Source organism: Lonchura striata, chromosome 3 (genome assembly GCF_050655825.1).
Source record: "Lonchura striata isolate lonStrDom1 chromosome 3, ASM5065582v1, whole genome shotgun sequence".
Taxonomy (NCBI): Eukaryota; Metazoa; Chordata; class Aves; order Passeriformes; family Estrildidae; genus Lonchura; species Lonchura striata.
In genome coordinates this window covers 62,995,309-63,011,486 of record NC_140705.1, presented here as the reverse complement: position 1 = coordinate 63,011,486, position 16,178 = coordinate 62,995,309, and the positions used below count along the sequence as shown (strand labels likewise).

Here is a 16,178-nt window from a genome sequence, read left to right as displayed (position 1 = left end):
CTTTTGTTCAATTTCTTCATAATCGTCCTGGTAACTTCCACAGATTGCACTGGAGGACGAGGAGAAGGTAGGGCCCTGAGAGTAATACTGCGAGCTCCGGTAGCCATCCCGCCGCAGCTTGTCACACTCTGCCAAAAGAAAGAGAAACAGGAGGTTAAATCATGGCAAGAACCATTACTGCTTATGCTTGGTGTTTAGTGGCATTTCAGTACTGAGTGTTTTTCTGACAAGGTTTACCATGCATTAACATTGTCTGCCCCAAGTGACAGGACCCAAGGATGTGTTCCTCATATTTGTATCTGTATTTCCTCCTCCCTCACGTGTGTGACATACGCAAGCCCACAGAGAGCGTGTATTAACCCAGGCAATGGCAAGTGCTTCAGAAAGAAGGGGGAAATAGATTTCTTTATTTATTTATTTAAGTGAGGCCTGGCTCGGTGTCTTGACAGATGGCAGCATCTCGCAGGATGGGAGATGGATGCATGTGAGTAACTCCAGGGGTCTCATTTGCCAGGCCAGTAGACATCTACTACATGCCTTACACTTGAAATGATGATGATGTTGCTCACTACTCAAGCACCATCTGCTAAATAACTTTGGCACTGACCACTTGTCTTGTCTTCCTGTCCATGGAAGAGACCATTTACTGTGATTTTGGAGAGAGGAATGCTAATCACAGGTATCTCAAAATCTTGTGTTGCTGCACAGAACATGTAGGTTTATACTATACCGTTTCTAAAGTTCAGAAAAAACTCAAAACACACATGCATCCCTAATCACAATAGCTAAAATTCCAGTCAGCATAGCATCCCCCTCACCAAGTTTTCCACAATCATCTTCCTGCCTCCTAATTGATATTCAGTGTGACTGTGCTAAAGAATAACAGACGCCAGAGCATAAGGAAAAATTAAACGTTCAAGATGCAGCAACCAAACTCATCAGACCAGTTAGCTTTACATTTCCAAAGACAAATATCTGAATCTGTTGAAAGATGATGAAAGCAAGGGGAAAATTAAGTATCTGGTGTGTTTCCATTTAAGGAACTGAAATTTCTGCACAATACACAGGCATTATCACAACACAAAGCACTTTTACCATCACTTACTGAAGAAGGCCTTTCTGTGATTATATCATCTGTCTGCCTATTTTGATCTTCTGAATACTCCTTAAAAAAGAAAAGATGCAGTGCTTATACCAAGGGCAAGGTTTAAGAGAGACTTTTGCCTAGCCAAATGATTAGGTGGAGTTACAAAGTGCCAACTCCAGCATACATGTCCTCTGTTATGCCCAGATGCTTCTGAGACCAAGGTCTGGAGGACTCGTGCTGACAGGTTAACTGAGCTACAGCAACTACAGATCTGTGAGGATTTAATCAATAAGGACTCCCCTCTATCCGCACAAGGACACTGAGGAGGCAAGCTTACACTCTGACAACCAGCCATTTCCATTGGTGCAGGACATATGTCCTTGCCTATGTATCCCTAATGTGTCAAAAAGGGCAGTATGGCAGGAACCTTTCCTTCACTCTCAATTCAAGGATCAGCAATGGCAGTGTGGGTTTTGAGATCCAAATCAATGGCTGTATCTCAGGATCAGAGGGCTGATAACCCTGTTTACCCCTTCCACACGTGTGAGCATGCTGACATTATGCACATCTGGCAAACTGTTGCTGTACTTCAGCAGGGGGTGAAAAATGACTGTCAGCAAAAACAGCAAAGCAAATTCCTCCACTGCTGTTCCAAATTTGGTAGTGGATCCAGGGAGATCCAGCACAACACTCACAGATGTGAGCACCCTGATGGGTTGTTTGGTGGTTTGAGCCACAAATGAACAGGCTAAGTGGACTGCGGCAGAACAAGACAGCCCAAAGACTTGCATCAACTTGTAGCACGGGTTAACACACTAAGTTGTCGACTTAAGACACTGCAACTTTTACTTTCATCGGAATAATTAATCACTGCAAACTTACATGAATACAACCTAAGGGGTGCCTAAGAATGCAGTTAATTTTCCTCTCATTTTTGGACTAAGGCTTAGAGTCTTTGCTGGCCACTCCTGAGACTCTCCGACATCAGACATCATGGCCCCAAAAAAAAAACCTGTGGTGGTTTGACCTGGGCTAGATACCAGATGCCCACCAAAGCTCCTCTATCACTCTCTTCCTCTGAAGAGAGCTGGGCAGGAGAGAGAAAATATAAAAAGACTCATGAGCTGAGAAAAAGACAGGGAGAGATCACTCACCAGTTAAAACCACAGGCAAAACGAGTCTTAGTTGAATTTATTACCAATCAAAATAAGAGCATGAAAATGAGAAGTAAAGCAAATCTGAAAAAAAACCACTCCACCCACTCCTCCCCTCATTCCCAGGCTTAACTTTATTCCCAATTCTCTACTCCTCCCCACACAGCAGTGCAGGGAGATGGGGAATGGGGGTTATGGTCAGTTCATCATGTTGTTCCTGCTGCTACTTCCTCCTCAGGGAGGTCATTCCCCTGCTTCAGTGAGGAGTTCCTTCCTTGGGAGACAGTCCTCTAAAAACTCTCCAATGTGAGCCCTTCCCATGGGCTACAATTCTTCACAGACTACTCCAGCAGTGGCTCTCCCATGGGTGCAGTCCTTCAGGAACAGTCTGCTTCAGTGTGGGTTCCCCACGGTGGGTCAGAAGTCCTGCCAGCAAATCTGCTCTTGCTTAGGCTTCTCTATTCAAGGATTCCCAAGGCCTGTCAGAAGCCTGCTCCAGTGTGGGCTTCTCATGCAGTCACATCTGTCACAGGACACTTCTGGAGGTGACAGGCTCTTCTGGAGCGTAACAGATGAATGCTCTAATATTAATTGTTTGACCTTATTTATTTTCCTAACCAAGAGGGTAAAGATGATGAATAGGGCATTTTATGAAGCCCAGAAAAGCTCCAAAAACTTAAGAAAATCAATGCTGAAGGTCTCAAGTCCATCAGAAGTTCAAGTGGACTGCCAATAACAACCTGTCAGCTTATCAAGCTCACAACTTCCCACTATCCACAACACAAAATCTATGTAACTTTAGAAGTTATTGCAGCAATGTTGATGATGAAGCCAAAATTGCCAAAAACTGCTAGGTGAAACCAAGAAAAAGGTGGTTTGTCCCCAAAAACAGCTTTTTTATTTATGTACTGTAACTGTACATATTGCAGCACAGCAGGAAACACACTGTGGATGGCACCCAAGGCAAACAAACCTCACCAGAGGCTTTAGGCAGACATTTTTTACTTCATGTTGCAACAGCCTACAAGCACAACACAAGGCCAAACATTGCACCTGACTGAAGGTACTGTCATTTTCAAACCAAGGGTGAAAACTGCTGTTTAAAAACTGTTCTAGATGGAGGCTCTTCTCCTCCATCTCTTTATTCTTCTTAGAGGTGCACATGGTCTTCTGTAAGCAATCAGGCTCATATTTTTCAGATACAGAGGTTTTCTTTTTGTAAAAAAAAATACTGATGAAGGCGTTAGGGATACTTACTCTAGGAATACTCCAGATAATTACTCTTGGAAAGACTCCCTTCTTCCCAGAGGAGCAATACGTTGTCCTAGTCTGACAACCCCAAACAGAGAAGAGCAATATACACGAAGTAAAAAGTTCTTACAGTTATGCGTGTTATTTCAAAGATGTCTGTACTGAAGCCAACAAGGTAACAGAAGGATCCATCCAGTTCCAGTTATTAAAAATCTTCATTTTAAAGAATGACAATACATTAGCACCAGCTGAATCGGGAACATAGACACTCCTGGCTGCCACTTCCCACATTACACAACATATAAAACCGTGTACTGTGTTTCCGTATTTCTGCTGAAGAACTGCCAGGTGGAACCCCAGGACCCTGCATCAGGCAGGACACAAACACCCGCTCCTCAGGATGCGCTTGTCACTCCAAATCTGCAGCACATGCTGCAGGCAAGCTCCAAGTCATAATTTTCACATGAATCTGATCTGAAAAGTGCAACAATGATTATGCTCCGGAAGAACCAATATTGCTCACAGAAACTTTAATTCCAGGAAAATCAGGAAAGTGTTACTGCCTTGGCAATTGCAATTGGTGGCAGCACTGGGTAGTGCCACATCTCAGAAGCCTGAAGCTACCTTCCTCCCCTTCATCTCCTGACTGATTGCTTCTGGGGCTAAGTGCACAGGGACATTGCCTGTCACCTTCTGTTGCCCTGCAAGTGCTTTTCTGGCCAAGTGAAACCATAGATTAGTTCTTGTTTTCCTTCTATACTAGTGATACATTAAATTTCAAAACCACCTCTATATTAGAAGCATTGCTCAAAAATTACTGTCATTAGATTATATAATAATTTCTTTCCAGTTATGTAGTACAAGTGAAACCCTTCCTAAAAGATTAAATTTTTCCTTGTGTTTTGCTGTTCACAGAGTGGTTTTAGTTAAGCATGGAGAAAGTGTGTGGGAAATGCAGTCAAAGCCCTTTTAAGGGCCCCTTCATAATTTCCACAGTTATTAGAACAGGGTTCGGGAGACACAACCAAAGCAGATGTGTTAAAGCTGTCAGTACCCAATACAATCATGCCCAAGTCTCTGCAATATACCCACACACTCATATATTTGCCCAAGATTGCAGTATTGCAGCCTTTGGTAAATCTAAATCTTGGCATCAAACAAAAGTGTGCGGGGACAGGTCCTGCACATCACTCATCTCTGCTCTCTTCCCTCCTGCTAAATAAGCTGGGGACAGGCGAGTACCTGCAGCAGCAAACAGAGCAAAGGCTCAACCAGCCATGTGCAATTCTGCACCAGAGTTTTGAGCTACAGGCACTGAATTCAGCAGTGTTGTGAATAACTCAACCTCTCCATATAAAAGCTTACAGATTCTGTGACAGATTTGTCAGGCCAAGTGTATGGAAATAGCTCCAAGGCCTCTCAGCCCAGATCTCTCCATTACACACAAGGAACTTGTATGTGCCCCTGAGTTGGTAACACACACAAACACAGAGGCAATTTACTGCTTTTCCAACAACTGAAATCATATTCTTGCATGATAATTTGAGGCACAAATCACAGGAGTGAACAGAAGGCACAGCACTGATACCTCAGTAATTCGTCTGACATGGTATTACCATGGTAAAGCAGGATTAACTTTACCTTGTCAGACCTACATGCTGCACCGTGCCACAACAGATGGAAGGCTGGGTTTGCTAGGATGGGACTGGATGCACTGGCTCTTTTCCTCTCCTTTAACCAACTTTGGTAATGTTTTGTACCTGCTAAGCTTCCTACCCATAAAATTCGTTGCCATATCTTGGAAGTTTTTATGAAGGAAAATTCATTACCTTGTCAGATGCAGAACAGGTCAGAGCGACATGGATTCAGTTATTTTCAGAAGCTGTGCTTTATATTTTTTTTACTGTAAACGAACTGTGCAAAAGTGTTATTTATAACAAGCTTCTCTACAAAACTATCTTGCCTGTCAGTATTAGTGCACCCCATATATACCTGTTTGCAGGGAGAAAAGCCTCCAGGTGCTGGCTTCCATGGCTAGAGCCTGTCTGAGCCTGAGACCTCTCCCTAAGTCAAAGCCCCAGCAAGAGCACAGATCCACAGCTTTATGCCACCATCCTGGACCAGTCCTTCACTTCTCAGGCCTGAAAGTGCACCCATTACTCATTAAATTAGCCCTAATGAGATTACTCTGATTACTCCTGTAAGCAAACACTGCTCACATGACTGTTGCCTTAAGCTCTGTAGCTATCTACATCCACATGTACACACTCAGGCACACTCCCACAAGTATATATTGAAGAGGCTAATATTAAAAAATTAAAATACACATTTCTAAATATTTATTAGTAAACAGCAAGGCACTAGTTAAAGAATTAAAGCACCATAATACTGACTAGTATAAACTTAGAAACTTGGCATCAAAGTTATTCAGACATCTTAATAGCTTAATTAGTTTGGAATAACTACCCATCCTATTGCATGGGTCAAGCAAGGAAAAGACAGGAAAATCATATCCTAGAAATGTCTAAATTTGCCCTATATGCCAGAAAAGGACATTGAACTGAAGACTAACTGCTAAAATCCAAAGAGATTAAAATAAAATTTAAGTGGGACCAGAAGCAGATGCGCTGCCTGCCTGGCAGAGCTGCCCAGAGCTGCTGAAACAAAAACACCCAGGTACAGACGTAGAAAAGGGAAAGACCAGCACAAGCATCAATTACATTTATATTGCCTCTTGCCGTCTCCTTGTCAGCAAGAAGGGACATGTGATGAACTGACAGCTTCATCTGCATGCTTGAAAAACTATCTCAGCTGAAGTCTGGGTGACTTCTTGGCAGAGCCTTTCATGTTTTAACTTGTATTTTTCTTTTTCTTTTTCTTACTACAGAGAGACTATTAACTGCTCAAGTCAGCTAAACTGTCAACTAGAGAAATAAATCTGCTGACTAGTATATTAAAACACATTTATCCATTTGCTGCACATATCACTGGAAAACCACTCTACTCCCCAGAGTCAGAAACCTTCTTTTTTTTCAGTCTTCAAACATTGTACTTAATTTCTTCTGTAAATATCCCCAAAACATGTTCCTCCCTAAGTCACAACTACAATCACTGTCTTACAAGTAGCTTTCCAAAATTTCACTTAAAACCAGACAGACTGTAGTGTAGCTTTGTAAACTCAAATTGTTTAAAATTACCTCTTACTTTACAGGAGAAAATGCACTTTAATAATCAAAGTATCAATACTTTTGGTTTTAAAATAAATTACTTTCACCACTGGTAGGTAAGTGCATATAATTTTAATTTACTTGATAGAGACTGAATTTGTTTTTCCAGTTGAGTTGAGACAACTAAGATCTTGTGGGCTTGTAACAGACAGGTGTGGGTGTTGAAGACCTGGATTTCTGAGCCAGCATTGCTGCATCTGAGCAAATCACGCTGGGTTAGATCCAGTCAAGGACTTACTTCCTGCAGACAGACAGGGCGTGATCTAAATTTCATGTATGTGCCTCCTATATTCAGAGTCCAAACAGGTATGTACACACTGCCTGCAGCATATGAATACGCAGAAAAGCATCTCAGGACAAATCCAACTAAGGAAGAACTTGAGATGCCTTAACTCTCATCATCACCACACCAGTAATGGCTGGTGCTGGGTCCAATGCTGCAGGCCCTTCTCATGAGGGGCAAGAGAACCTAAAAGGGCTATCAATCTTTGCTTCTATGGATTATATGCTTTTGCAAGTTAAAAGTATTTTTCATTTAGATAAAAATTTAAGTTCTTTACACATAAGGTGGGCACAGGCTAAATCTCCAGTTTCCTAATGGTTTTCTCAGAACACTAAGGAAAATGTTGTCCCCTGTAAAAGCCAGAGTTGTGCTTTGTTTGGGACTGTCATATGGTCTGGTGCTAAGTACCAAAACACCCTCTGAGCACTGAACCAGGACCTCTTCAAAGGGCATGGCTGCCTTTCTGCTTGCTCACGTCACTGTGGTAAGACATGGATAAAACCAAGGTAACATTTGACTATGCAGTTAACTGGGGAATTTCAGGGAGGTAACTTTTCAAGATAAAGAGCTTGTTGAGAATGATTATGCCTGGGACTATAATTAAAACAGACACCCTAGTTCAAAGGTTTCTTTGGTTAGTAAATCTAACTGAAATTACTACCTTTCACTCTGTGCCTCTTTATGGTTCTCTCATTTGTAAACCGGGGTTAAGAATGCAGAGCTCTCTGTGTGTATATGAGACAGGCTATATAAAAGCTCAGCTGTACAAAGGCAATCTTGTTTCTCACAAATATCTCAAGTTAAATATGACTTAAAAAAAACAGCTCAACTTAACTCCAATACAGCACCTATTTTTGTCCCTGGAACTAAATATGCAGCAGACAGCTTGCCTCTACTACTTTACATTCCTCCTAAAAATTCACTCAGCTTGGATCATGTCCCATTTTCTTTAAATGTATAAATCCCCATATCATCTGCAGAACTTGACTATCACAGAGAATGCTTCTATATCAAAGTTCTAAAATATGTTGCAAAGCCACAGCAATGATGCACTTGTGTACCCACTGATCTGTAACCAATGCTGACTGCAAAGCAAGTTCATGAACTTCAGCTGTGATATATTCAGTGCACTATTTTGTTCAGACTCCCAGTTAAACGGGTCAGGGACTTCAACAGATGGAGTACTGTTGCCACCCAGCTGAAAAAACTTTTGCTCAACAGCTCAATCTAGGTGCTCTGGCTAGTACCAGCCTTTGTCAATCCAGCCAACTTCCTTATTATTCCCATCCCTTGCCCCAAAATACAGTTTTATACTGATATTTCTGTATCTTTTATCAGTACATACAGAAAAGCCCAAGACAAGCCCAGAGACAGTGAACATGGGTACCAACATATTTCTTCCACAAGCACCATATAAAGTGGCAAGTGGCAAAACAAACAAAAAGACCACTAGCAAAACTTGTTTGCTTCAAAGCTGTCTTACTTGATGAATAAGAGCTTGAAAGTCCATCAGACTTTTTTTAAAGACTATTTTGCACATTTTCTTTCATGAATAAATAGCCATGACCAGCCACACAGGCCGCTTTTAAGGATAGATGCTGTCCAGAGATACCCAGACACAAAGATGTCTTGAGCTCCAATGGGATGAAGGTAATCCTAACACAGGGCTGATGGCCTGTGACAGAGAAGTGCACTGGTACTTCAAAGAAGTCTTACTGAAAGCATACAAATGTATTTATGTTAGGTCTATTTCCCCCCATACACAAATGTTGGGAAATGTGTTCTGCTATGGTAACTGGAGGCCAGTTGGGCTGGGAGACCCACCCTTCCAAGCAGCTTCAGGGCTCAGCTGTGCAGACACTTAAGGCAGCACAAGGATGGGGCATGAAAGTGCAACATTACAGGAAAGCAATTGCATAGATTTATTTTCAAGGGTCTAAATCAGATGCAAGTGTTTAAAAAGGATCCAAATTAAAAGGAACTCTTAAATGCCAAAATACCATTAACAGGGTCACGTAAATGCAAACACATTGATCGTTCTCTTATTTTCTTGGAACTTTTAAAAAATAAATACATTTAATACCAAACTTTAATTCCCCAGGTAATCTGCATAATATAGTGATAAGAGAAAACCCTTTTAATGACACCAAAATGCAACAGCCATGACAAATTATATTTGTTAACAAGCTGTCACTAGGGAGTGCTCAAAATAATTATCACCGTTTTCTCAAGTTAGTTTAAATTTTTGCAAGTGCCTTATATGACTGCCTTTAGTGGTGACAAGATGTCTTAAGTATAACAGTGTATTTGCTTCCTTTTCTATCTTTGATGCTTGCATTAAAATAACACTCCCTGATTTTTCTCTAGTGTTTTTTATGGATATTTGCTGTTTCTTAGACAACTGAACACAGCTAATGTAAAAAATACAGAGGTATTTTTCACTGTTTTTTCTCCTAGGACATTTCAAATGTAAAGCTATCTCAAGTGCTGCCAACAAGCACATAACATCCTAAATCTAAGAGAGTAAGGAGGAAGAAAAGCAAAAAGGAAACCAACTGGAAGTTCAATATTCCTTGTGATGGAAGTTGCTTTACCTAGTACTTAAATAACTGCTACAGAGAGTTAACAGTTTTGATTTATTCTTTTTATTAAAGGCATGGATCTGAAATAGATTCAATAATCTGTCAGATATAGCTGCCTAAAAAAACATATTCATCTAGTTTAAGGAAAAAACCCTGTATTATTTTGAAACATATTTTATCTTCTTTAAACCCTTTCACTGGAATTGCTTTCACTGCTTATGTGTATCATGCAATCAGTCTACATATAACCACTCTTTATGTTTTTACACTCAGCAATGCACTATATAAACTAATCCTAAAAAAAGGCCACCTAGATTCTTCCAAGTAGCTCAATTTTGCAGCACAAGACCAGCTTTCAAACACATGCAGTGTAGCCTCTTGGTCAAATTCTGTTTTGTTTCATATGAGTATTTGCTTTTTGAAATTCCTTATTAGAAAGGGCAGTTGGAATATGGAACTTGGCCAAAAGCATCAACAGATGTACAGTGAATTAATTCAGTAACAGTAAAAAAATCAAGATACATGAGCAGAAGTTCTGATAGTAACTTGACAATTGAAACTAAAATAATGAAAAATAGGTTGACTTCCATTTTTTTATTTTATAGCTCCAAGGCCTTTCAGGAACATATGGTCCACTCCTAGCTTTAATGGCCTTTTACTTCATAAAGGTTTCCAGTTGGTAGGGAGTTCACATCTTGACATCTCTCTGAACCTGAACCACAGCTATTGTTAATATGAAGTGTTTTCCCCCTATTTTGCAGCTCTTTAATGAAACATAAGATTATTTTAAGTCCATAATCTTCTCAGCAGGATTATCGACTAGTAGGTCTGACCCTAATATTGCTCATCTGAACAGTGACCCAGCAGATGCACTGAGAAAACAAAGGCTAAACATGTACCTGTCTGGAGGGTCTTGTAGCAAGACATAATAGAGGCTTTATGACTAACTACTTAAATCCTGTTTTATTTGACAATGCTAACCAGATGTCTTCTGGAAAACAAATCAAGTGTTTCAATCACTGCTGCTTAAATACATTCCTTGAATTTGGCCAACAAAGCTAAACAGAAGCTAGAGTCAGCCAAATCCAGCTCTTCTGAAGATGAGATAATAAATGAATCATCGCAGGCATTGGAACAACGAGCCCTATATTATGTAGCTTGAATCAACACAATTACCCTGGGGGGAGGGCACAAAGCACAGGCAGTTGTGCAGGAAGTTTCGGCAGTTACAGACTGAAAAGGGAAATGAAAGTCAGCGTGTGGACTGTTCCCACTACTTAAAGCAACACCTTCCTCAGTACATATTTGAAACCTCGCTATCTGCTGGAAAGGACAACATGTCTTGGCAGCGACCAGCAAGTGTGTGACAAGACAGTGCCCCTCATCTTCAACTTCAACAGTGCAGACAGTGTCCACAACACTCTTCAGGAGCTGGATATCTCCTAACAGCCTGGTATCATTCCAGTCTAGCTGTGTCTGACCTTTAACACTAATACAGTTATTTCATCCCTGCCCTTTATGTCTTTCATCTCCCATCTCATGAAAAAATGACAACAGTGAAGATTGTACTCCCCCACTTTTCTTTTACAAGAAAATGCTGTACATTGCTAACTGTAGGAACTGGAAGACAAGTGCCCCTTGGAAATTCCACTATACATGCCCTGCTCTGGTTCCCATCACTGCAACTGACATATATCCACATTTGAGGGAGAATTTAGAATAGTTCAAAAATAATAGAAACCAAGAGTTCAGATACATGGCAAGAATTCTTTTTTCTCTTCCTTACTTCATCATAACTTGCAAGATTATCCAAGGCCAATGCATTCCAGATGAAACTTTAGGCTTTCCTTTTAGGACACTGGACGTCCACCTGTAACAGACTGTTGATGTCACAAAGGTAAACAGGCACACTTAAAATACACCCCAAGCAGGTAAGCAAAGCAACACTTAGAACAGTGCTGTGTCTCCTCCCCATCTTCATGCTTCATGCCTTATTGCTTGTCAATTTTAGAGTCTAACACACTTCACAAAATGAGGATTAGTCTCAATTTACTTTTACTGCCAAATATTTGTGTCATTGCTATTTACTACAGCTGTTCTATCTGTGCTCCCAGCTGAAGACCACTTCAGAGACTTCCTCAGATACTGGTTCTTCAAACAGGACTATGCAACAAGCCAGGTCTGTCAATGCGCTGTGTCAGGGATGGGAGCTGTTTTACAGTGCTACCCTAACCACTGAACCTCTCAGCCTTAGCACCAAGAACACTGTAGGAAACACTGCCTTGGGCCCTTCAGCACAGACAACAGCCTGCCTTAAGAAACAATGCCACTCTGAACAACATCGAACTTACAGCTCTGCTACTGCCCAGACCAGACTTTCAGTGCTAGTCCAGACAATCAGCAGACATTAGCAACATGAGCTAGCCAACTTTAGTAGTCCCTCAGCCTCGGAGCAGAGCACATAGCACAGGAACAGGATTGATTTGAGGATATTGGCACCATGCAGAGCCTCAGCTCTTCCTTCCCATCTGTCTTCATCTCCTGTTTTCGTGACTTCCTAGGACACAACAGTGACACAAAGCACAGAGTCACCTTAAGACTCCTCAGTGGTTAATACTGTTTTGTTTCTACCTGAACATCTGTATTTTGGGAGACACTTTTCATGAAGTGTCCATGAAAACATTAGGAAGAGGCTATACAGGACAGGGTTTCAGGAAAGGCCAGTCTGGCCCTGAGGGTAAGAAGACATGCATCTTGCATGGCACATGTCACTCCATTAGCTTCAGCAGGCACTCTGAGGTCCTCGCTGCTTCCCCAAAGAAAACAAGGGTCTGCTTTATCCAATGCAAACAAAACTCTAAGAAGAAATACTGTATCTATCACCACAACCCAAGAATTACATCGTTTTATAAACATTTAAATCAAATTGCACATGACTATGCAGCTGTACTATTTCTCCCTAGCCATCATATTAATCCACTATGACCTTTCATTTAAAATTAACTAACACAGCCTGGATTTAATACATCAAGACACTGGTTTTAGTCAATAACAACTCTAAATTTTAATATAGGTTACATAAAGCAACTTCAGTTCTCAAGAACAGACAGATTATGCATCACGAACGTTCCAGGTGCTTAATTTTCTAATTCAGATTACTGGACAATACTGCTTTTTAAAACTTCAGAGGGCAGCAGAGCACCTGCATGCCTAAAGGATAAATAGCTTTACCTCAGTTATGAACATACCTGAATATCTCACCACTTATACTTGAAAGTAGCTTCATAAAGAAAAAGCACAGTATTTCCCCTTAATTTCAAAAGGATAAAAGCCTAGTTCACAGGTTAAAACCTAAAATATCTCCCTATACAACATCTACTATTATGTACAGCATAGTGTTGATACACAAGAGACACACCAATATATAACATACAAAGTGAAATAATCAACTGCACAAAAACTAATGAAGATCTTTTCCTCCTCTGAACACAACAGTGCTTCCTGAAAAAGTATGCAGAGATTACCATACAATACACTTCATTTTCATTAATTACACATTAAATACTATTTATTTTAATATCCCTAAATTTTTATTCTTAAACCAATTTAAGCAGCAATATTAGCTTCTGCTTCTTAAGTGGTACTTAGAAGTTTATTCTAAATAATAGACAGTTTCTTTCTATTTCACTAGATTTTTTTTTTATTAGACCACACAGTAAAGTATTTGCTGTTAAAATCATACCAGAACAAACAGTTTGCCCTTTCACTGACTGTCATAAAAGCTAGCCAAGATTCCATCTGGTTACTATTAGATGGGTGAAAATACCTTGATAGAGATACTTTGCTGGAGTTATTTTGAAAGATTTTATAAATTTGATACTTTGGCAGGTGATTTAAATGTGCTCTACATGTGAATTACTAATTGTAACCTAAGTTTTACACTAACTTTTCCATTTACAGGGGAGCCACATGTGTAGAAACAAATAAATAGTCTTCAGTGAAGCTGCTATAGCTGCTATCTACCAACATCAGCTCTCATAATGTGAACAACAGGACCGAAAAACTTTCAAACCTGTCTTTTGATGGTTCTGAACAATAGCCGCTAACTTAGTCTTCATGATCTCGTTATCAGGTTCAAGGGGACCACTGGAGGTTCTTTCTTCCTTCCCAACCTCCTCTAAAATTAGGATTAAATATACACAAATGACTTTTGAGTAGTGCTTGTCTGCTCTATTCTTAAAAACTTTAAATTATTTCATAACCCCAAAAATTTATGAGGGGCATTTAAACATATTTGCCCTCATATTTCTCCACTGCTGTACATGTCTACTGCTTCATTTCTGACTTAGCATAAAGTAAAAATTGTATTGGCTTTAGTTCTACTTCCTTCCAGTTTCCCATTGTTGCCACCATTTTTTGGAGACAAAAGTGATTCATCCAACTTTCTGCACAGAATGGAGCGCATTTTGTCATCCAGTGTCATTCTTTCCCCACCACCCATACAGCGTGAGTCACATACAACTGTTCTATTGCTCCATAGTTTACCTCAGCCAATTAAATACCAAAAGGATGCCAAACTGCAAGCTTTATCATGAGGCCAAGACATGCAGAACTGAAGTCCCCATGCTAGCCCAATGGTGCTTCTTGTAAGACTACTTCAAGCTCTTCTGCGTTATAGTCACATAATTCCTTTCTGCCTATTAAGAAGCTTTAGAAAATTTTGTTTTTTTCTAAATAAACAGGTGGAAAAGTGTTGGAACTCAAAATGTCTCTCAGACATTTTTAGAGGTTCCAGGCCTTGGTCAGAAGCATTTTAGATCACGGCAGGCAGCTGGAAACAGCTGTGATTTTGAGTTTGAGCCATGGAATGAGTTACCAACTTTGAAGGTGGAACAAGCAGTCACAAAGGGTTAGATAGTATAGTAAAAGTAGTTACAAAACAGAGGAGAATTTTTTTAGTATTGTACAGGGGGGTTTTAGCACCTGTACAGGAGGGTTTTTACTTTGTACATAGGGGTCAGAAATCTTAAGATTGAGGAAAGTGGACTGATCCTGTTATTCCTCCTTCTTCTTCCTTGCCTCCATGTTCTTGGTGATGTTGGCACTCACAGATTGGTTTAGAGTAGAAAAGCACTTTGTAATATAGGTAGTAGGTATTGGGGGAAAACTATAAACATGTAATACGTAATATATCATATAAAAGATAGCAGCAGCCCTGGGTGGGGGAGAGAAGAAGAAGACAGCAGACAGAGAGGATGCCAGGGTGTGTGTTTGTGCCTCTACCCAGGCCGCTGATCAAACAGCCGCAGCCTGAGAAGACAATCTTTTAGATAACTAACAATAAACTGCCTTAAGACCGAACAGCAAGAGCCTGCGCAGTTTTTCTTTGAAAGCACAGGTTGGAGGAGAGACTTTTCCACCACACGAGACCCCAGACCAAGCCCGGGGTTCTCACAGAAAAGCAGTTTAGCAGTTGTCAAAATTATGTCACAATTTTAACAGTGCTTTTACACTGAATGAAACTCTGCTCTGGATACATAACTTTTAACTCAAATCTCCAAGGCACCAGTGCTTTCCTGATTTCACACTACTGGTTGAAGCAACAGCACAGTAAAACTGATAAAACCTTACTCAGAGCCTCTCTTAATACTACTCATGCTGTAACTTCTCAGGATAGTTCCAGCCAACAGCAAGGAGTTATTTTAAAACTGCACTTTGGGGAAAAAAAAAAGTGGCTCAAAGAAAGAGTTTAAGGTTAAACAAGAAATATATAACAGAGTTGTATTCACTAAGTCAGCAGTATGACGTCCGGTGAAGGTATCATCACAGTTTCTCCTCTTACTTACCACCCTGAAATCATGAAACTGAAACTCACTTCATTACCAAGGAGGTATACAAGCCAGGTTATTTAACATAAATGGCTAATTAGCAAATTGTAGTAGTAATCAATAGCTTCTTTTTTATAATGAGCTGCACCTCCAGAGAAAAATCCCACCAGACCAAAACAACTCCAGGTGTATAAGAAGGGGAAGCAGCATATATTACTTGATTTCACACGCATATTAGATAAAAATTTGTTAAAATAGAACATGAAACTGTAGTAGATACATTTCTGATAAAACTCAAGAAAATCAGTGCATTTTAGCCTGTGCAGGATTTTTTTTTAACAGTCCAAAACAGAGAACGGGAAAAAAGTATTCTAATAAGTGGTTAATGTTCACAAAAATCTAACAACAATCAGTATTCTTTTTAATCTAAAGCAGAAAAATATTTTTATTTTGTAAAGGACTGGTAAGTGGGTCAGCAAGAGAACAATGAATGTTTCAAGGCTAAGGAACTGCAAATCTATTAATTCAGTAATAAGTAAAGAGGGCACACAGGCTATCTGCTGAGCCATGCAGGAGACAATAACACTGGCCGTCAAGACTTTCCTATTAAACGATAACAAAAAGCCCCTAGTAAGAGACAAGTGAAAATCAATTAACTGGGGAAATGGCAAAAGAACTCAAATATGGCTGTCAAACACTTCTCTATTCAGACATACAAAATCAAGGTCTCTTCAAGTCTAAAAAGCAGAAATGTCATGTTAATCAA

General features: G+C 40.1%; 1 protein-coding gene across 14 annotated transcripts in view; it reads right to left on the bottom strand.

Moving 5' to 3' along the window:
* Positions 1–16,178, bottom strand: part of NHSL1 (NHS like 1) — a 180,379-nt gene that overhangs the window by 37,998 nt on the left and 126,203 nt on the right. For all 14 annotated transcript variants that reach the window (XM_085575313.1, XM_085575304.1, XM_085575305.1 and 11 more), the window contains exon 3: positions 1–128. In XM_085575313.1, the coding sequence (XP_085431439.1) occupies positions 1–128 (128 nt within the window). The remainder of the gene's footprint in view (positions 129–16,178) is intronic.